At 39.8% G+C, this 21,694-nt stretch overlaps 2 protein-coding genes across 4 annotated transcripts; both read left to right on the top strand.

Annotated features, from left to right (window-relative positions):
- The first annotated feature begins 1,865 nt into the window (after nt 1-1,865).
- cd2bp2 (CD2 (cytoplasmic tail) binding protein 2) lies at nt 1,866-7,011 on the top strand. Of its 2 annotated transcripts, XM_049562121.1 has the most exons (7): nt 1,866-1,955; nt 2,264-2,342; nt 4,030-4,159; nt 4,379-4,536; nt 4,620-5,202; nt 5,287-5,372; nt 6,722-7,011. In XM_049562121.1, the coding sequence occupies exons 2-7, from the start codon at nt 2,268-2,270 to the stop codon at nt 6,830-6,832; spliced, it is 1,143 nt and encodes a 380-aa protein (XP_049418078.1). In that variant the 5' UTR covers nt 1,866-1,955; nt 2,264-2,267; the 3' UTR covers nt 6,833-7,011. The 2 variants fall into 2 exon arrangements, with proteins under 2 accessions (XP_049418078.1, XP_049418079.1); XM_049562122.1 differs by lacking the exon at nt 1,866-1,955 and having other exon boundaries at nt 1,969-2,342.
- Nucleotides 7,012-8,525: 1,514 nt separating this feature from the next.
- On the top strand, nt 8,526-21,568 carry prr14 (proline rich 14). 2 transcript variants are annotated; one of them, XM_049561227.1, is made up of 11 exons: nt 8,526-8,634; nt 10,048-10,076; nt 10,243-10,352; nt 12,049-12,211; nt 12,298-12,363; nt 12,964-13,004; nt 13,349-16,309; nt 16,415-16,556; nt 17,161-17,270; nt 18,678-18,746; nt 20,292-21,568. In XM_049561227.1, the coding sequence occupies exons 3-11, from the start codon at nt 10,255-10,257 to the stop codon at nt 20,581-20,583; spliced, it is 3,942 nt and encodes a 1,313-aa protein (XP_049417184.1). In that variant the 5' UTR covers nt 8,526-8,634; nt 10,048-10,076; nt 10,243-10,254; the 3' UTR covers nt 20,584-21,568. The 2 variants fall into 2 exon arrangements, with proteins under 2 accessions (XP_049417184.1, XP_049417183.1); XM_049561226.1 differs by having other exon boundaries at nt 8,533-8,634; nt 10,173-10,352.
- Nucleotides 21,569-21,694: the final 126 nt, after the last annotated feature.

Genomic DNA, 21,694 nt, shown 5'->3' with positions numbered 1-21,694 from the left:
AGGGGAGGGGAGGCCTCGGCCTTGGGGAGAGCAGACCATCCTGGCATAAGGCAGCTCCAGCTCAATGCCGAGCTCTGGTTGTTGAGGAGGTGCGGCGACAAGAGCAGGCAGCAAGATGTGCAAAGGCTGTCTCACAATCGAAACAAGGTCAGTGGATGAGATGGGAGGGAGTTGAGAGGAGGAAATTCTCTTGGAGGGAGCTGCTGGGCATGGAAGCATTTCGCATCAGCTTCATCTTACGAGCCACATATGATATCCTGCCTTCCCCCTCTAACCTCAACCAATGGTACAGAGAAGACGCCACCTGCCCCCTCTGTCCATCCCCAGCAAACCTCAAGCACATTTTGGTTGGCTGCAAAACAAGCCTGTCACAGGGTTGTTACACCTGGCGGCACAACCACGTCCTAAAGTGCCTAGCAGCTGCTCTGGAGACCAGGCGGATGAAAATCAATGCCTCGCCTCCTCCATCATTCCATCCAGCATCTGCTAGAGTGTTCGTCCGTGAAGGTGCGAAGCCAGCCACAGCCCCTACAACATCGGACATCGGTCAGCTCGGAGGTGCACGAGACTGGAAGTTGGTGGCAGATCTGAACCAAAGGCTCTGCTTCCCATCTGAGATTGCCACAACGAACCTCAGACCAGATCTCATCCTCTGGTCCTCCTCACTCCGCTCTGTGTACATCATAGAGCTTACTGTTCCCTGGGAGGATACTGTGGAGGAGGCCTTCGAGCGCAAGAGCCTTAAGTACATGGAGCTGGCGGCCGATGCTGAATGGCGCGGCTGGAAAGCTAAGATTTGCCCAGTGGAAGTCGGTTGCAGAGGCTTCGTGGGTAAGTCAACCATCAGGCTACTTAGGGACCTTGGAATTCGAGGCCAAGCCCAACGCCAGACCATCAAAGCCCTCTCAGGAACAGCAGAGCAAGCAAGCCGATGGCTGTGGGTGAAGAGGCGAGACACCTCCTGGGCCCCAAAATAACACCAGTGGTTTAGAAGGGTTGAAAGCAGAGGGGGCCACACCTGGGACGCCAGGCGTTACCAGTGAAGGAGGGTGCCCACCTGATGACCCCAATGAAGCTTCCAACCCCCCCCCCCCCAATCTAGGGATTGTTTCATCTAGTCCTAAAACAGAACAGAGCTATACAAGTAGAAAAAAATATAAAATTCTAAAATATGATTAACTGTAATTTTACCACCTAATAGTATAAAGCAGCTACATTTAGCTTCACCTCAACTAGCTATATCATTATAGTGGTGCTCATACAGTAATGCATCAGTGATAATAATTTATTGACATAGTATAAAACTTTGACGAGGGCTGTTTGCTGCCTGAGTACTTTTGTTTTTGATACTTTGAATATATTTTCCTTCTAAAACTTATGCATATCTAGGCCTTCCTAGGAAAAAATGTAAATACATTACCTACTTGTGATTTTTTTTTATAGTGTGGTATTATTTACTTAAGTAAAATAACAAATATATCACTTTATCTTTATGTAGCCTACTTTTACTCACTGTTTTACTACCTGTTAACATAGTGATTTACTGTCACTATATATATATATATATGACTACATGAATGTTTACATTACAGTGTATTCACCTTGCAATTAATGTACACTTGCCTACCACAAATATATATGATTTAATTTTATACGTTATAGTTTATCCAGATGCACCATTTTAAGTCTTAGTTTCTCGTTTTCACTTTCGCGTTTTGTTTTTTTTTTTTACACATAACCCCATTTGTTTGAGCATTATTTGAGGGAAGCTATTGTATAACATTTTTATTACCTACAACTGCTTTTCTGGAATTGTTGTACATATGACATTTCACCAGGTGGTGGCGGTGATGTGCCGTGTTGTTGTTTACCAGCCTACATACAGAGAAAGAGAAGAAGAAGAAAACGAGCGAAGAAGACACGAAAACGAACGTCGCTTGAATTATTTTTATCAGGTTTTGGCACATTTTCAAGCTAAATCTCAATTTAGTAGCGGTTCTGTATATGTTTTCACCAACGCCATGTACAGGTTATGCTGTAGTAGTTAACTAAGTGTATTTTTGCCTCTAGCAGTAGTTTGGACTGTGATAAGTGTTTACTTGTACTGCATGCGCTGTGTGTCTGCTGTTGTTGGCTAACATTTTTAGCAACAAAGCTAACATGAGCAGTGTGGTAACCGCTCATAATCTACTCTGTAAAGTGTTATAAAGCTACCTAGTAGGGTTATAGAGGAATAAAAGAGTCACTGTCTTACCTTCTGTAGCACCATGCCGAAGAGGAAAGTTACGTTTGAGGACGGGGACGGGGAGTTTGAGCTGGATGACGACCTCCCAAACAAAAAGGTAGCACTGTCCTCTTCACACCTTTGTTTAGACACTAAAGATCAATAAGATCACTGGTTAGCGAGTAAAGGCTTCACAGATGTAACCAACAAGTATACAGTGGAAGTACAGAAGAAGTATTAAGATCATTTAGTTATGTTAAAGTACTAATATAATGCGAAAATACTCCACTACAAGTCAAAGTCATGCAATGGAAACTTTACTTAAGTAAAAGTATGTAAGTATTATCAGCAAAATGTACTTAAAGTTTGAAAATTAAAAGTAGTCATTGTGTGCACTATTATCTATTATGTATTTGGAATAATATTACTGCTGCTTTAATGTGTGTGTTGCATTTTACTGCTGTAGATCTTAAAGGTTGTGCTCATTGTAACTCCTATATTCTGTTTGGAAATTTACTCTACAGCAGTGCATCATATTTTAAAGTCATCATGTGTTTATAGTGTGGTTGTCCTGTGAGAGCCATGCTTTTCTAAAAAGTCAAGTTATCATTGTGTCAGAAAAACAGTCCTATTTTCAGCTTTGTGATGATGCATTTTCCAGCTGATCCAAGAGGATTTTTTAAGACTTTATTTAGCTGAAGAAAAAGGTGAATTTTTCTCAACACATAAAGGAACATTCCTCAGTTTATCTCAAGCATTCAACATCGACACATCTGAAGATATGTGATTTTCACTGGACAAGAAGGGGTGAATTTTTTTTAACCTGAAAGTAACTTAAGCTGTCAGACAAATGTAGTGGAATAAAAAGCACAGTATTGTCTGCAAAATGTAGTTAATTAGAGTGAAATAAATTGGAAATACTCAAGTAAAGTACAACTCTCTCAAATTTGTACTCAATTACAGTACCTTAGTCAAGGCTTAGTTACATTCCACCACTGCAACCATATAATTTGCAAGTTAATGGTCACAGGTAAAAAAAAAAATTATTATTTTTTTTCTTCCCAAAGACAGTAACAAACAGTGCTTAAGTCACATCTCTTTGGTTAAGTGATGACAGTACCTATTGCCCTAATGACTAGTCTTCTGAAGCTTTACTTGGTCATCATGTAAGCAAAGCCATTTATAAAGAGGAGTCTGTCAACATGTGTTTGCCTGTTTATAAAATGTTCTAACTTGTCCTCTATAGGGTCTTTTCAATGCACACATCCCTTAAAGGTTGGCTGTGTAGGATTTAGTGGCATCTAGTGGTAAGGATGCAGAACTGAAACTGAAACATGAAGTAAAGTGTGGCCAAAGTGAAAACGCCAAAACGCAAATACCCTATCTAGAGCCAGTGTTTGGTTTGTCCTTTCAGAGCTACTGTTGGACTCTGTGAAAGAGGACCCACTTCATATGTAGATATAAAAGGCTCAATTTAAGGTACAAAAAAACCCAGCAATTCATATTTTCAGGTGACTTTAAACTAATGAAAACGTAATTATGAACATTATCTACCATATATACCACACAATTTACCTTAAGACTTAAAAGTGCAGAAGGACACTTTTTACTTGTCAGACTTTAAGTCTTTTAAATGAATACATAGACAGGTGTACTGCAATAGAGCTAAATCAGTGACAGTGTTGTTAGGATGAGGAAATAAGTGACTAAATCCAGCAAGAAAAGGACTGCCTGTATTGCTTTTGATGTTAAATAATAGTATATGTAATTTTTTTCTTTTTTTCTTTCTTCTACTGTTGAAATAGAGTGCTGAGGTCATGAGTGGACCAGGCTCCAGGTTTAAGGGCAAACATTCCCTTGATAGCGATGAAGAGGATGAAGGGGAAGAGAAAAACAGCAGCAAATATGATATTCTGGCCAGTGATGACGTGGAGGGTATGTTTAGTTTACTATTTGAACTGTAACCATGAATTGATAGATGGTAGAGAGGTCATCTTGCTTACTTTACATTTTTAGTATACATTTACATGTTCTTCACAGGTATGAAGCTACATTTTTTCCACATGATGAGAATTTGAATTAAGTGCTTTGTCTTTTGTCTAAAAATGAAGTATCAGTAATTATGTCACCTGAGACCATGCTAACTATTTCCAGGCCAAGAGGGAGCAACAATTGACTTTGACGAGGGAGTCTCTATTACACCTTTCAACCTGCAAGAGGAGATGCAGGAAGGACACTTTGACTCCGAGGGAAACTATTTCATCAAAAAGGAAGAACAGATTAGAGACAACTGGCTTGACAACATTGACTGGGTAATATTTGTATTTTAGGGACTTTTGCTTCATGTCTGAAAACTTTTCAAGCAATGTAAAATAACATAAGTTACCTCTTCCAGGTGAGAATTAAAGAACAGCCCTTCAAACAAAAGAAAAAAGGTCTTGGAGCCAAACGGAAACGCAGAGTTGGTGATGAGGATGAGGCTGAGGAAGAGAAACAGAGAGAAGAGAAGCAGGCAGACAAAGAAAATGATGAAGAAGAAGAGGAGGAGGAGGTGGAGCCCGCAGAGGACCCGCTGGCATCCTACACGCAGCACCAGCTCACTGAAGCTGTGATTGAACTGTTGCTTCCTGGGGAGACAGTTGCCAAAGCGCTCCGTCGGCTAGGAGGCCTTGGAGGACATAAGAAGGGGAAGCTGAGGGAAGAGAGTGAACCCACGGAGGAGACCAAAAGGGATACAGAAAAGCTCGACAGGCTCACAGCACTAGCTGACAGATTGGTTGGATCTGGGATGTTTGAGATCTATCAGCAAACATATGAAAAACTGGCCTATTTGTTGAAGAGCATGAGCAGCACCCGACCAGCTGTGGGGAGGGAACACGGCGGTGATGGTGATGAAGAGGAAGACGAACTCGACATGTTTGCAGATAAATTTGACGAGTCGCATACAGCGGATAAAAAGGAAGCAGAAGTCAATAAAGGTTACTGAATCTTACTTGGTTACATTCCCTTCATTAGTACAAAATATCTTGTTTTGTTTAACCATGTTTTTTTGTCTTCCTTAGTGAGCAATGAGGTGATGTGGGAGTACAAATGGGAAAATAAGGATGATTCTGAAGTTTTTGGCCCCTTCACCAGTCAGCAGATGCAGGTATTTTCCTCACTTTTGAACTGGTGGTTTTTGTTAGCAAGCGTTAAAATGATCAGAACAAACATAGAAGTGATAAGTTTGGGTGGTGGGATGACAGAGGTAGAATTACTGGACCTAAAGGATCAATCATGGGTTTATGTCCCAAGATCGTCTCAGTACATTCAATTTGGTCCATGTCATAGTAGAACTTTAATTCTCTGCCTGGACCCAATGTGGCCTGACCCGACCCGCTGGGTTCAGTCTGGGCCTAGCAGGGCTGTAATTTATCCAAATTTCCCTGGGCTCGAATTGCATGATCGCTCCATTTACATGATGTTGATTTTCTTTTAAATGTAGATACATACTTATAGTCTGTGAAACATCAACGATAATGTAAGGGCTGTGTTGCCATCAATCTATCCTGTCCTCCACCTCGCATTAATGAGGAGACATTTTAAAATAATCTCAATCTCTAATCTCTATTTGATTCATATGGCATATGTTTTTGGGCTGTGCTAAACATTCGCAAGGAGAAGGTGCATGTTGGAGATTGTGTCACAAATGTCTTTTACCGCACTAAAGGGACTTGAGTTGACATTAGCTTGAAATAAATGTTTTAATATTATTATTATTACTATTTATTTACTATTACTATTTTTACAGTGGAAATAGAGGTTTTTAACTGGGTTTTGACCTAAATTGTTGGCGCAATTTGGGCTCGGGTTGGGCTTGGGCAGAAATATATGCAGGTTCATGTAGGGTTGAGCCTGACTTTTTGGGCTGGATCATGGCTCTATACCATAGTATGATTGCTATGATGGCTGATTATTACACTCACAAACCCACCAAACCAAGAATTTACTGGAATGATGACAACAAAATGATATAGGGTTTGGAATTCGGACTCTGCCTGTTATCTCAATTTACAATACATGATTAAGAAGGAAGATAGTAAATAAATAATAGAGGATTTTATTGTATACAAGGGCTCAGAATACCAATCCATTAAGGGGTAGATTACTGGAAGAACATATTTAGAACACAGAAGAACATATTTCACTCATGTGTGCTGTTTTCAGGTATGTGTTTGACACATAACATCATATTATTGTCATATTAGAAGTGTTTGTGTTAAAGTATAGTCAAGTATCTACACAAGTATAACTTGCACTTATACTAACAAATTAAATATCAAATTTATGTAGGCATTTACTCAATTATTTTGTTCTTCTCCTGCAAACTAATGTACCTGCAAACCTATTAGTAAATCCCATTATTTTTACTAGATTATTTGGCTGCAGGCTGGTTTACCTTTAACCTCAATCTGGCCAGGTGGGTTTTAAATAATCTTCTTGTTGTCTGTTTTCCAGGATTGGGTGGATGAAGGCTATTTCAGCTCGGGTGTTTACTGCAAGAGGGTCGACCAGGAGGGAGCTCAGTTCTACAACTCAAAGAGACTGGACTTTGAGCTCTATACATGATCAGTGTCCCATAAATGAATCATAACCACCATGATCACTCTCTGCAGTCACATTTTGCCCTCGATCTGTCTTCAGTCTTTTGTCCAGGGCTTTGGTGTCAGATCTATCATTTTAACAGGGGCTTTGTTTTCTGTGCATTGGTTTTAAATAAATAACTCATGTATGTGTTGTTGCTATCAGTTGTTTTTGTTATGTTTTCTTAAGATTCAAATCATGTGGGGTCATTTTAAGACACTGTGAGAACCATTATGATTCTCATTTAGTGAAGTTTACATGGCCATCCCACTTTACATTTAATTATTTGAATCTTTTTTTTTTTTTTTTTTTACTGTTCAGTATTTTACACTTGAACACTTACTACTGTTAAGATGAGAATATACTGCTGTACTTTATTGGCAATTCAGCCAGCTTTTTATCCCAGACTTCAGTACTGAATGGCACTTTTGCTGTGAAGAAATTCATGTCTTCAGTTGAGTAGATTATGGAGATGTTAACTGCACAAGTAGTCATAGTTAGATACCATGGCTAGCTGTTAGATTTTATCTACTTTGCATGTTGTCACTAATACATCAGTGTTACCTCCCAGACTTACAAATAATTGAGCCACATTAAAATTATGTATATTCTGTCATATCAGAGTTTGCAAAAGATTAATCTGGACATGTTTTACTGTTAAAAGTGACAAGAGAAGATGCTGGATTTTGGCAGTATGTTTTAGAGTTCAACAATTAGTTGATCAAAAGAAAAATAAACCTGTATTTCAGTCTCTTTTCAAGCAAGAATTGGACCAAGGTTAGATGGTTGCAGTTTTTTTTTGGTCATACACGATAGTAAATTGTATGTTTTTAGGTTTGGGACTATCAGTGACACCACCTTGTGCTTTAGGACAGTGGTTTTCAAACTTTTTCGTGTCAGGGACTGATACACATTTGGTCATGGACTTACATTTGCTAAGATTTTCCTTCAAAGACCTACATGTTTAAAGATATTGATGGCAGATATAATTAAAACCAGTTGTAACTACAGTTAAGGAGATAACCATGAAGGAGGTGAAACCTATGATCAGAATAGTCGCTCTTATGACTTCTACTCACATTGGACTTACTTCTGTAGTGAATTTAATAGTAAAAATAAACTATTCCTCATTTATATGAGGACTCCCAGAGGGACCTAGACTAGACTAGACTATTAAACAACAAAAGAACTGGCAGATTAATTTATGATGAGAAAAAAAATTATAAGTACAATTTGCTCAGAACCAGGACTTATGGAATATAAAAAATGTTGAATGTGTAAATATAAGATATTTTGTTTATATCAGAGGTTCCAATAAAATTGTGTTTCAAAATGCAACTCTAGTTTAACTGCACTTGTACTATATCGTGTCAGTGTGACGGATCTTTACATTTTCACTGGCGAAAACTCCACTGTAACTGGGGTAACGTTACTGTCATGTTGTCAAATTACCCGTAATTTCAACACCTCCACTTAGGTTCTCTTTGAAGATACTAGGTCACCCGAGGACATAAAAGAAGACGATCATATTCTATGAACCATTTGTCTCCGCTCTCCTATTGGCTGCCCACCTACCGACGACGTCTCAAAACCTTTTCTAATTGGTCAGTTTTCAACCGAGCCAACCGGGCGGAAAAATAACCCGTACTGTGATTGGATAATCCGCCTGTCTGGTTGTTGGATTTGTAAAAACGGATACATTTGCCAGTCGCTGTAGGGCGCCGTCCGGCATGCCTTGTTTACGGTGAGGTCGGAATACTATCCTACGGCTCAGCTAAACGTTTTTGGTAAGTGTGTTTTGTGTGATTTAGCCAGTACATCCCCATACAGCTTAACTACGAAACGAGAATATGAACAGTTACCCCATTGAACGTTAGGGGAGATGACAGCTCCCGGCTACGGCTATTCCCCGGCGCTGAAACTGTATATTACACACTGGGTGAATATCGGCGTTAGCCAAACCATGCAGTGTTGACGGAGTTACAACAAAGCTCTGCTCAGACGTAGCTAAAATGTATAACATAAACTATTTTTTTTTACGATAAGCGTTGTATGATACTGGCTGACGTTGGCAAATGTTGACATTCGTTTGCTCACATTTAAAAGTTTGAATATGAAACATTGTCCGTTCCAGCATTTAGACCCATCTCACTTTAAACGAACCGCCGCTTTCATTTGATTGAAAACGTTGACCGAAATGCATTTCTGTTTAATTAGCCATTAAAACTTGGTTTATTTTTATCCTTTTACGTAGCAATGTTATTAATCTAGATGTAGCCTACCTTTCGTTAACGGGCTGTAGATGTGAGTGGACTAACGTTAATGTATCAACGACTGGCAAAGACCGAGAACTCAAATTCAGAACACGAGTGTTTTTTTTCCCTTCAACCTAACAACTGCATTGATTGTGATTGTAAAGGTTGTGCCTCGATTTACATCGCCGTTTCAATCTTAAGCAACGTTACTGATTAAAGCCAATAGTTGCACGAATTCCTATAACCTCAACCATACGTATAGGCCTGCCATAAATGTATTTATACCATGAGGGAAAATTAAATTTTGCGTGAGAATCGCGTGTAAATCCTTTTCACAAGATACTGCAACCTTTTTAATGACTACATGAAAGACGTTCCTCTCGACCACGTTGGCTGTGTCTGTTAACCTACTGTAATAAGTAAAAGTCACAATGAATACTCCTCACAAATACATCTCAGCTGCTGTCCTACTCTTGTCCACTTGTTAAATGTTTATTTAAATCTTTTACTTAATGATTTTCTTTTTTCCTAACCCATGTCACATTACATTAGATCAATCTGTCTTTCTCTGTGTTGATGTTGCTAAAGCTGAAACAGTTAGTTGATGAACAAAAAGTTAATCAGACACTGTTTTCTCCATTGTCATTTTTCAAGTAATTGTGCCAGCCTTCTCTAATTCCAGTCTCTCAACTGGGAAGATTTGATGCTTTTACTTTGTTTTATGTGTGATAACCTGAATATTGTTGCTTGGACAAAACAAGACACTGAAAAGTCACTTTCGGTTTTCAAAAAAATCTGATTGCCATTTTCTCACAGTTTTCTGACATTTTATATACCAAGTAATTACTTGAGAGAAATGATTATTATTATTTCAGTTTATGATAAAAAATATTCAATTTCTATGAGGAAAATATTAAAAACTATTGTCACTATTTGTCATTTCAGAATAAACTTTAATTCCAGTGATCACAAAAGTAAGTGATGCTTCATTTTTAAGACCTATTTGGAAGTACTTTCATACTGATATGATACCCCGCATGTTTGTTTTTTCCCCTCGTTGTTATTTACAGAGAAGGACAGACAAGGAGAGAAAGAGAGAGCAAGGGGATGTTGACTTATCCCTCTGACTCACTCCCTCAGATAGTTTGTCCAATGGATGAAGATGCTATTCCCCCAAACAGTTTCTGTAGTGCACCTCCCCACAGTGAACCTTCACCACCTCTCCTCCCCTTTTCCTCCATCACTCCCAGGTATAGTTGTCCCGGCACCTTTTGCTTTCTTTTGATGTAGGTGTAATTTCCCCTCCTTGCTTTTTGGCACACTTTTCGCTTTATGGATGGAACAATTAAAGACTTTTAGACACAGCTATAGGAATTTAGCCAATATCCGACAAATGATCATTTCTATCAGTGCTGATATCAGAAGATTAATTTTTTAATTTGAATGTATCTGGTGTACTGCTATGCATTGTGCAGATTCAGAAGTCTACAAAACACTGTGGTGTTAGCACCTGATTACAAAAGACTACATTTTTCTCAAGTGTTTTTAGTCACAAATGGAGATGAGCAACACAAACTATCTCACCTGAAATGCAGAGAGCCTTGAACAATTATTCTTAAATAACATGGTGAAACAGCAGGTGGATTGTTGATAGCGTTAATGTAGATGTTGTTGGTCCCACCTCAGCTGGAAAGAAATAATTGTAAATGTTTAAGTGAATCTCTCCACTGCAGTCGACACAAAACTCATATGAGAAATGCTCAGAATGTTGGATTGGTTGGCTAGTGATTATCACATTTAAGCAGATCAGGGTATCAAAATTTTTAATTATCATATTTATGCTTGATGTTTTGCACTAATATGTGTTTGTCATAGGATCATTGTTGGTTCCAGTGAGGATGTATTTTTAAACAATTTTGCTGCTAATACTTATACAGATTAGGGATGTCCCGAGCCGATCCAAAAGCATCAGCATCAGCTAAAATAAAGCTGAGCAAAATCCAATCCTCTCTTTACTGACTGAACTGAGCTTTTTGTCCACCTCAGCTTGCCTAATAAAAGCCAAGCTCTGCAGTGCAGCATTTGATTGCATATCCAAACGAAAAGTACAGCATGTGAATGTGAAAAAATTATTTGGTTTTACTTGTAAGCAACTGTGTTCTGACACCCAGGTTGGCAAAATACACAGATTCAGTAAGCTGTGATGGTAACTAATCTCTTCTCTCTTATTAGCAAAGAGCAGTGTACAAAACATTTAGCTAGCAGCTTCTCATTTTTAGCTGGGACTGACCATCGCTTTCGTCGGCTAAAGTGACAAGTGGCGGCAGGTCATATCTGCTGTCACTACTTAACATTAATTCCGCTTGTAACTTGATGGCTGACCAAAATAAAACTTGGCTGTTGTCTGGTTTATGTGCTCTCTGCAGCCGGTGTCTGTACTCATCCAAACGATGTTTAGGAGGTAGAAGAAGCGTCGCTCTGTAACCGTGCAACCGCTATTGGATTGAGTGTTTCTGTTATCTCAAGAATCCAATTAAGTCATGCGTCCTCTGTCTACCTGATTGCTTCACATCAGTTTCAGAATTAGTGCTCCTCCAGTTAAACTTTCATCCATGTGAGTTCAATAATTTAAACTCATCAACTTTATGGCTTTGATTCAGGCTGTGACTCACCTTCACTATTTGGATCATGTAGCTTGGAAAGAATAAGGTGTGCCAATTTAGAAGACCACGTTAGCTTTTTAAAATACGTTAGATACAAACTTAATCTTCATTAGTGTATCGGCAGACGTCCATTAGTAAATGAAAGAGCTAAAAAACAACAACACGGGACATCCCTAATACAGATACTGATGCATCGTGTATCTTTAAGATCCACAGTGCTGTTTTTTCTTTCTTGCTGTATTTGAAACAAAAATGCTGCATATTAATTTTTTAATCTTCACAGCCGTGCAAAAGATGGAATATCTGGGCACAGAAGGAGTGGCCGCATTCAAGAGATCAGAGCACAAACTCCTAAAAAGCAGAGCAATACAGTCAGTGCAGCAGCTCCGAGACAGTCCAGACAGAATCCGTCCCCCACCAAGAGACAAAGGGAGAGTGCAAACATGGTATGAGTTAAGCTAAAAAAAATCTTGTTCAGATACTCTTCAAAAAACAAATGAGTTACTGCTCATATATCCCTTTTGATTTGTAGGTACGGTTGTCGCAGTCCAAGCAGCGAAGAGCTCAAGGCACACATGTGCATGAGAAACAGAATGAGGTCAGTTACATTTTTCTTCACTCTAAATGTTCTCACCCTCGACCTGCTGTTTGTCTTTTTTGGTCTCTCAGTCACTGTCTTTCAGTCTGTCTGCATGCCCTTGATGGTATTATTCATGTGATGAAGCTTTCAGAGTCTAATCTGTTTGTGCAGCAGTTGTACTGTATGGCTGTGTATGTCAACACTGTAGACCTGTACAGTGAACGGGCGTGAGGGTTAATTGAGTGATTTAATCCTCCTTCACGGTCTGCTGCATCCGACACAGACAAGCAATCGAGCGCCTTAATGTGACCCAGCAATGCATAAATGTGATAGTTTACAAAGTGCAATGTGTCTTCATTGTCTCTCCCTTGTCGTGCAAAATTGTAGAGCTAAACCAGTACCAGTGTTTCAGAATCAACACAAATGACAAACGACACATTGTGCGTACAAAACTCCCCAAACCTTTTCTCAGATCTGAAGCTAGTGCAGATAAATTCCAATTTTTGCAAGAAAGGAATTAGTTAAATTGACACAAATTGTAGTTTAGGTATGTGATTGTGAACGCACAGTGCTTTGTTTAATTTAATTTAAGCAACTGTTTATATGTTTATTTTGCAGGATGGAATTGATATTAGTTTTGCAGCAGAGCGCCAAAATAAGTAAGTGTAATTTTTGTTAGCATGTGTATGCATAATAATCATTTTTATTCATCATTTATTCAACAGTTTATATGGTGTTTATGAAACTGTATTAAAAGAACAGTTGTGTTTGTGATGCAGGCATGGTTCCTGTAGTTTTACATATGACCTACAATACCAAGCCAGTGTAAAGGGGGCATAGATGTTTGCATGTTTTCACAAACCGAGAATTAGAGGGTTGTTAGGATGCCAGATAAAAGATCTTGTATTGACACCATGCATAGATGATCTCACAAGAAAATAATGACACTGTTTTCTGCCTGTGCTTTAAGAGCCTAATTTCTCTTTTTGTTTTTTTGTTATAGGCAAAATGACCAGAAAAAACCACAGAAGAAACCAAATGTCTCTGCTGCAGAGAATGTAGTGGGGCAGATTGCTGTCGATACCACGCCGAATCTTGACACAACCACATCTGACATGGGCAGATTAGCTGTTGGACCCTCTGTCGAAAATGCATCTGCCCCGAAGGGATGGGTGATCGGCCCCTTGTTTCAGTCACTCAGATCGAAGATGGCCAGTTTCACAGAGATAGTCATGAGTCCTGTTAAACTCTTCAGAGCAAATAGCCCCCCACCATTCATGGACCATCCAGACAGACCTGATGAGTGTGAGCCACAGGCCGATGGAATGTCTGATGTTGAACACTCAGAGCCAGGCGATATGTTTCATCCAGAAGCACAAAGTGAGAATGAGAATCAGGACACTGAAGCAAAGCAGCAGAGGCTCAGTGAAGTAGAAGGTGCACAAAATGCAAAAACTGTTGCTCTTAGATATTCAAAAAAGTTATCATTTGATGTGGAGTTGCCAACACACAGCTCTGAATGGGCAGATGAATGTGCAATAAGTCAGAAGGGAAAGCACTCACCTGATTCTGTGCCTTTGCATCACAGTCCCTTACCCTGCACTGTTTCTGAGGAAGTTTCAGAATCCGTTGGGTCTGTCCTTAGGTCCTCTATGCTGTTACAGCCTTCTGTCACTGTAAGTGCCTCACTTGAATCAAAGTTAATGATTTCTGGTGCTACGGAGGACCAGAAAGGCAGACCATTTGTTCAGCTGAAACCACTGCCAAGGAAATGTACAGGAAATCGATCTGGAGTAAAGAAAGTTTCATCTAAAGTCAAAAAGGAAGAGTCTGATCCTGAGGTTAATGATGAGCAGGTTTCTTTCATGAATTCAGCCAAATCAAACAAAGCTGATTCAAGTGACACTGACAAAATGCTGTCATTATCTTCCTCAGTCTGTTATGCGCAGCCTGACACCGACTGTCCTCAGCCTAATGATGGTGATAGCAGGAAAAAAGTCACTCAGAAAACTTTGGTTCGCAGGAGTCACAAGAATAACTTAAATTCCAGTACTAATGGAAGGACACTGAAGCCTACTTTGGATACTCAGCAGCTGGAGTGTCACTTAAACCCTGAAACTTATTCAGCTGCAGGTGCTGGGAGAGCAAAGAGGGGGCTGAAACTGGACGGTCATTCCCAAGACTTTGTAAAGAGGAAGAGACTGACAGCAGACAAATGTACAAAGGATCCAAAAACACAAGCGCTATTAAATGTGGCCTCAGATAGTGGCATATTGAGGCCACCAATAAAAGACGTGTTGACAAATACCATCGTCCATAAGAAAGAAACGCTGAAGCCACCTCCAAAAAGACACCCTGTTTCAACAAGAGCAAATAAGAGAGAAAACGTTCGACAAGAAATGCTCGCTACAATAAATGAAACAGTGCTGAACACACAGAGCGAAAGTTCCTCTGATGCGATGTTGGTTTGCTCATTGGATAAAAGCAGTGGGATTTCAGAGGACAAACAAAAGAACAGCAGCAGCAAGATGAAGCCTGGTGCTTCATGCAAAAGACTAAAGACAAGAACAGGTCTTGGTGCACCTGATGTAAACATGGATAACAGTATGGATCTGGAAACCACCGTGGCAATCACGTCCACAGAACAAGCCGAGAAGGCACCATTATCAGAAGTCCTTGTCCGTCCTCATATAAAGCAGCTCCAAAGCACAAGCAAGCAGAAGAATATCAACACAAAGCCACGGAAACGGAAATCGCCAAACCAAGTGAGTTCAAGTCCAGAATCGGACAGCGTTCTGGTTTCTACCTCACCAGCACTATCAACAGAGCCACTAGAACTCACATCCACAGATTTTAATACCTCTGAGCGTGTTCAAAAAGAGGACAGCCTGAAAAAGGAAGTGAACCAGCCGTTCAAGAGACCCAGGAAGAGTATTAGAGGTGCTGTTAAATCATCTGCGTCAGGAGGGAGCGAAGAGACAAAACAATGTATGGATAACCTCCATTTGATAACCAAAGAAAACAAGCCGAGAGAAGGCAAAGGTAAACACTCAATGGACCCTGTATATTTTGAAATGACACCTTTTGAAAGTAATCAGGAACCTGGTCCTTCACCCTCCAAACCTAAATTAGACTGTTATGTACAATTAGATCATGAAATTAAGCATATCATAGATGGGAAAGAATTGAGTGCTACTTCTGTGTCAGATGAGGTGTTTTCCACTGACGCTGAAGCCAGTCACTACAGTAGCAGCAGTGTCTCCAGACTAAGGTCTAGTGCACGAAGGGCTAACATTAGGCCAAGGAGAGCAGATAACCAAAGGAGGAAATGCAGGGTTTTGCATAGTAGGACATGTAAAGATGAAGAGGCGACAAACACCGTCACAATGGATGATGCAGACCTGGCTACAGCAAGTTCACAGTCAGCAGAAAATGGCTCGTCAAGGTGCCTGTTGCGTAGCTACTCTTGCCCAGAGATCCCCTCCCTCCGTCACCATGACACGCCCTGGACTCCTACTTTGCATTCACCCCAACACAGCAGGACTCACACACCACACCTGTACCAGTCCTCCCACACTCCCTCTGCCCACCATGCCCACAAATCCCTGCGCCGGGCTCGTCGGCACACAGTCTGCAGTGTGGAGGTGGAGAGGGAGATTGCTCCTCTCTGCCTTCGTAAGGAGGTGTACCCATCCAGAAGATCCCTCCCATATGACAGAGCCACCCTACGCCTGTGTCCTAGTCTTGCTCTTTCTCCCAGCACTTCCCTCTCAGTGCTTGCGTCCTGTTTCCTCTCAAGCCCCCTGGCTTTCCTTTCTAAGAAAGTTGACAGTAGAGGATCTTCTGCCAGCCCCAGCACTTCCAGTCATGTTTCCTCTCCAATCTCCTCTTCTTCTTCAATATCACAATTGTTATTCCCCCAAAGAAATGACTCCTCCAGTGCTACGTTGGACTACAGTAGCAGGTAACTAACTTTTTTGAAATCTGTAATAAGATGTTTTATGATAATGCCGATGATGTTCAGATATTTTTAGCACTTTGCTGATACTAGCTCTTTGCTTCTTTGCAGTGGAAATCCCTTGGAGTGTGAGATGGAGAGAAGACAGCAGAGTGAAGAAGAGGATGACGGCGAGGATACGAGCTCATCCAGTCAGGAGTTTGAGGATGTTGGGATGAGAGAAGAAAAGGCTTTGTCTGATTCTGAAATCAAGGTATACATTATTTTACACAGATTGTTACTGTGCATACTTTTGGACTGTCTATTATACTAAAAACAGCACTTTTAAGACCCGACACTGGCATTTGTCATTAGAGCTTTGAGCTTCACGTACTTCATCCGACAACATACAATGTAGAGACACACTAATCAAATACCGACTAGGTCAGGTCACCTGACAGAGCATGTGACGGGTCGGCACCCTTTAATACAGAATAAATGTATAAATATATAAAATTGCACTGCATCCCTGGTAAGACTGCAGGCTGAACCTCTGGTTGGGACTGTGGTTCATAGAGAGATTGGCTCCGTTTTACTCTCTTTTAGCACACCTTTAAAAGTCATACATTTTTAGTCACAGGTTGATGCAGATTTTAGCATGCTTCATATGTATAGTAAGCCTAGAAAAGTCACATTGTCACAGCTCTTGCCATATGGTCACTCTGTCAGAACTGATATGTTGGTAACCATGGAGCTAATTTGCAATGTTTTTGTTGTTAGTTTTACGTTTTTTTATTACTATGTAATTACACTGTTGTCACATTTCGTAATCCTTTCAGAATGATTTAGGTTACTAATCCGCTTGTTCATCATCACAGGTGGTGCAAAAGCATGAGGAACGAGGAAAGGTGTCGTCAATTAGAATTCGGAAAACTTTACCCAAACCTCAGACCAACCTGACACCCATGGGCCTGCCCAAACCCATCAGGTAAATACTAGTCTCTCCACAAGATGGAGTTTGTGAGTATAATTCTGCCATTGGTCGCCTGTTTCAGAATCAATTCTCCTCCCCTTGCACTATCTGTATGTCCAGGTTTTCAAACAAAGCTGGTGTTAGGTGAAATGAGTCTCACGTAGCCAGATCTATCTCCACACTTTGTTTCTGTGCTACGCATGAAACAACGACAACAACCCCTGAGCTAGCAATGTAGACGCTAAAACGGCTGTTAATGTTTTATGTGGCTCTTGTTTGTCTTTTTTTTTGTTTGTTTTGTGTGGATTTAGCCTCTTTGTTGCATCCGGGGCTTAGCACCACTAAGACAATCGTGATCGACTCAAAGAAGTATAAAGAACCCAGAGTGTGTTTTTTCCCTTAGTGTGGCATTTTGATTGGTTCAGCCAGACCTTTCTCCAGGGCTGACAGAGCACTTAAACGAAGTGTGGAGACATAGTAGGTCTGGCTATGTGAGACTGGGTGAATATCCAAATACATGAGCATAGAAGTTGCAACAAATTAATCTCAACTCAAAGGTCCACATACTCAGTGATTTTTATTTATTTATGTTTTTTGGTACTTCAGATGCATGTTTCGGGGTTCATTGGTGAATGGAGCTGGCTCAGGTGTCGACTGGTCAAGAGTTAATGTTCTTTCATTGGTGTTTTGCTGCAGTTTCAGAGTACTGACCAGCTCAGTGCTCAACAGATATATTTTATTTGTTATTCCTGTTGCAGCCAGGAGGGTTTTCATCTTACACTTATTTGTTTTGTAATGACTGAATATGCTGCATTTATGCATGCACTCAACACTTATCAAAGGGTTTTACTTACTGTATTTCGCCTCATTGTTTACCTCAGTAAATCAAAAAGATGTCTCTGTCTTCTTGACTTCCTTGCCCATAAGCAAGATGAGGAAGTTTAGGTAGACAGACAGAGTTACGTATGGCTGTACTTGGTACAGGTAACTGTTAAGAAAAAAAAAAAAAAAAAGAAAAAGGTCACCATGGCAAAAATAAAGTATTGTTAATTGCTTTGTTGCCATAGTATCTAAATAAATAGTAGGATTATTTACCTGGAGGGTAAAGAGTAACACACAGCAAGTTCAAAGGGAAATTTTAAGCAACCTGTCTGGCTGATAACCAAACACGGGGTCAATCGCAGTGGTATCTAAAGTCTTAATAGATACAGCCATTAAATGAAAGTACTTCTGCAAACATGCAACACTCTGCCTTACATTAGGTTAGTGATTAAAGTAGGACAAATTTTATGGCGTCACACTTTGCCCTAACATGGAAAATGAATTTGTATCAGTCTCAATACATGCCTGTCGTCTATTGACCACTGATCAATATTCAGATTTATTGCAACAGTGTTTTTTTTCTCTTATGTTACATCACAGGCTGAAAAAGAAGGAGTTCAGTTTGGAAGAAATTTACACCAATAAGAATTTCAGCAAACCCCCTGAAAGGTAAGGGCAATATTACAACACTAACTGTAAACACGTGTTACATGACGCATATAAACACTCACACGATAGGTATATCATAAAGGTTAACAAGTCATGAATGTTAAACAAATATAAATAATATCAGACAACATAAACTTGAGCTTCAACCCATAATCCCTTTAGACTTTGGAACAGAAAACTTTATCTATGGCTCTATGCTGTGATCCTGGACATATGAGGCTTGGGTGAAGCTTTGCTGTTAACACGCTATAGACAACGCTAAGAGAAACTCTATAGCCACACTAGGAAACCTGTGCTCATTACACACTACAAAAAACAGTAGTATGGATGAAAGAATGGAGGCACATGCTGTTTCCCAATTTCATACTTCGCACAGATTGTTTACAGAATATACTTATTCTTTAAAGTATACTGTTTTTGCACATAGTTTACAGGATGTCAACATTAGCTGTTTTATACTAACAGGAAATGGTAGTACTTGTGCAGTTGGCCATCAAACTTTAACTTAAAGGAATACTTCACCTGCAAAATGGTAAAACTGTATATCAGTTACTCACTGCATTAAAGAAACTCTTTTCACTGTTCCTCCACAGTGAACGGAGAATCCAAAAAAAGGCGAATATTCTTCATGAACTGAAAAAAAATGGATTTTGCGTTTAACAAAAGGAGAGCAATATCAGAACATCAAGTTACAAATTCTCACACAACTAGTGCAATATAATCATTTATCCAGTTGTATGCTCAGTACTTCCCAAACACATGCATTTTTGCTGAAACATTTAGACACAAATCACTTTGTACAAAGTCTCATGCACAGACAAGTAAGTATGTCTGAACTCTGAGCTCAAATGCGCTGGCATGCCCAGGCGTGCTCAGGGCACCGCTCATATGTTGAAAATTGTGTTAAATAGTAAGATTTTTGGAAAAGTGCATGTGAAATGAGACTTGAATACTTGTTTGACAGTTTAACAGATGTTTTGATATGGTTTTACTGTTGTTAAATGAGGACTCTGATAACTTCAATTCATAAAGAGCGTTCAGCTTTTTTGGATTCTTCACAAGCATGCAGGAAAAACAATTTTTTTCTCCTTGAGTTCAAGTTAACATGTGATGAGTAATTGATTTACCAATGGTCATTTTACAGATGAGGTATTCCTTAATAAAGCCACTGCCAGTTAAACTTCACAAACAACAAGCAAAACAATTTCTCCCCAAAAAACTTTTCTTCATTTCTTTCATGCATTGCATTGTGCGAGTGCCTTTAGGGTACTTTAGGGTTATTTTGTCACTTATCCAGTGTGAACATAATACACACGTAGTAAAGATTTGGGACACAGCTTCACCATCCTCACTCAGAATGTTGCTGCTAGTAAAGCAAAGTCTGACCAGAGGGTGGCACCAGAGGAAATGTTGTCACAGGTGATATTTAATGTTCTGTGCTCTCTTATCTGGAATGAAAAAGTGACGTTTGTGCTTCATTAAAAATTACTTGCACTCCCTGAACTACCCGAATTTGCTCATTGACTTGGAATTTATGGGTTTCAGCCGGCTGGAGACCATATTCGAGGTGCCTCTCAATCGCAGAAATGGCTCTGAGTCCTGGTTTGGCCAGAGACGTGTCAAACGATTTTTGGAGTTCCTGGAAGCGGGTGAGGCCAGAAGACCAAAGAAGCCACTTGCTGGCATTGGAAAGGCAGTAGCTTCATCTTCCAGGACGAGACGTGGGGGCTCTCCTAAAGACGAGCCATCCCTCAGCGCGCAGGATGTGGACTCACTTCTCTGTGAGAAGCTCGAGCAGCTGAATTTGTGGTTGATACACGATCAGAAAGACAGTTGACAGATGCCGCCTCAAACAGTGATTTTTTGGCAGCCATTAAACAAACACTGCAAGAGACAATTCTTTCTAAGACTGTTTCTAATGTGTTTTCAATACGAAGATTCACATGTGACTCTTCTAGCTCTTTTTGTGAGCACAATCTGTGTATGATTGTTGTGGTGACAAGTTACTATTGAAGAGTTACCTTTTCATTCTGTAGCATTTGTAGCCTACAAGTTGAAGAACAGTACATCATAGCATCAGTGTATTGCCTCATAGAAGATGGTTATAGATATAGTGGTTAAACGCATTATACAGGAAGTTCCTTTTTTGTCATGACTGCACTCAAACCTCTGCCGTCCATTTTTCCTCCGGCCACTTTCCATCTAAAATAAGTGAAACTGTCTAAAAAAAAAAAGAAAAAAAAAGTAAAAAGTTGACATTTTTGATTTAAACACTTGTATAGTTTCATAACATTTACATTGTATCCTCAGTTTTTTAACCTCAGATGTACCCAGAGTGATGACGCTGTTTTCTTTACAATGACTGTTTCTTCTCTAAAAATGCTACTGCAGAATGCATCATTTCTTTTGCACTGTCACGTTTGAAAGAAGGCGCATGACATGAGTAGACATCTTGCAGCATTATTGTAAGTTAGACCATAAAGGCAGCTATTTTTATTAAGTGCTGAATATAACTTTTAAACATGCCAGCAAGAGATTTGTATTAGCCGCAGCTAATTTCACAAACAGGTGTCTGTCCACGGACTCTATGTACAGTCACGTGTGTCTGCAAGCAGCATGTGTTAATCATTTTACACGGCTGTTCTCTACTCATTTATCAATTATTTGTGTTTGTAAATTTCATGGCTGAAGAGGTTTTAGTTGTATAAAGTATAACTTAGAAACAATACGGCACTCCAGAGAGCATTACTAGTCAAGAGTGGAGGTGTCCAGATTCCACTGCTGGTTGGCTCTCTATTCCCTGTGGCTCTCTCTGGATTATTCTGTGGTGTCTATATTTGTATTGCAAGTGTAACTTCTTGATAAACTGCCTATGTATGTACTTTTCTTTTTTCGCCAAATTTTTCTGAGGTTGCCTTAACTACCGTTTTTATGAGGGTGTAATAAGA

Source organism: Epinephelus fuscoguttatus, linkage group LG19, assembly GCF_011397635.1.
Source record: "Epinephelus fuscoguttatus linkage group LG19, E.fuscoguttatus.final_Chr_v1".
Lineage (NCBI taxonomy): Eukaryota > Metazoa > Chordata > Actinopteri > Perciformes > Serranidae > Epinephelus > Epinephelus fuscoguttatus.
This window is presented reverse-complemented; position numbering and strand designations above follow the sequence as displayed.

Coding starts and splice junctions, on each gene's coding strand:
- cd2bp2 (XM_049562121.1), top strand. CDS start 2,268: ATGCCGAAGAGGAAAGTTACGTTTGAGGACGGGGACGGGGAGTTTGAG. Junction 4,160..4,378: donor GGCCAGTGATGACGTGGAGG/GTATGTTTAGTT, acceptor AACTATTTCCAG/GCCAAGAGGGAGCAACAATT. Junction 5,373..6,721: donor TCACCAGTCAGCAGATGCAG/GTATTTTCCTCA, acceptor TCTGTTTTCCAG/GATTGGGTGGATGAAGGCTA.
- prr14 (XM_049561226.1), top strand. CDS start 10,210: ATGTTGACTTATCCCTCTGACTCACTCCCTCAGATAGTTTGTCCAATG. Junction 12,364..12,963: donor TGCATGAGAAACAGAATGAG/GTCAGTTACATT, acceptor TTTATTTTGCAG/GATGGAATTGATATTAGTTT. Junction 18,747..20,291: donor TTCAGCAAACCCCCTGAAAG/GTAAGGGCAATA, acceptor TATGGGTTTCAG/CCGGCTGGAGACCATATTCG.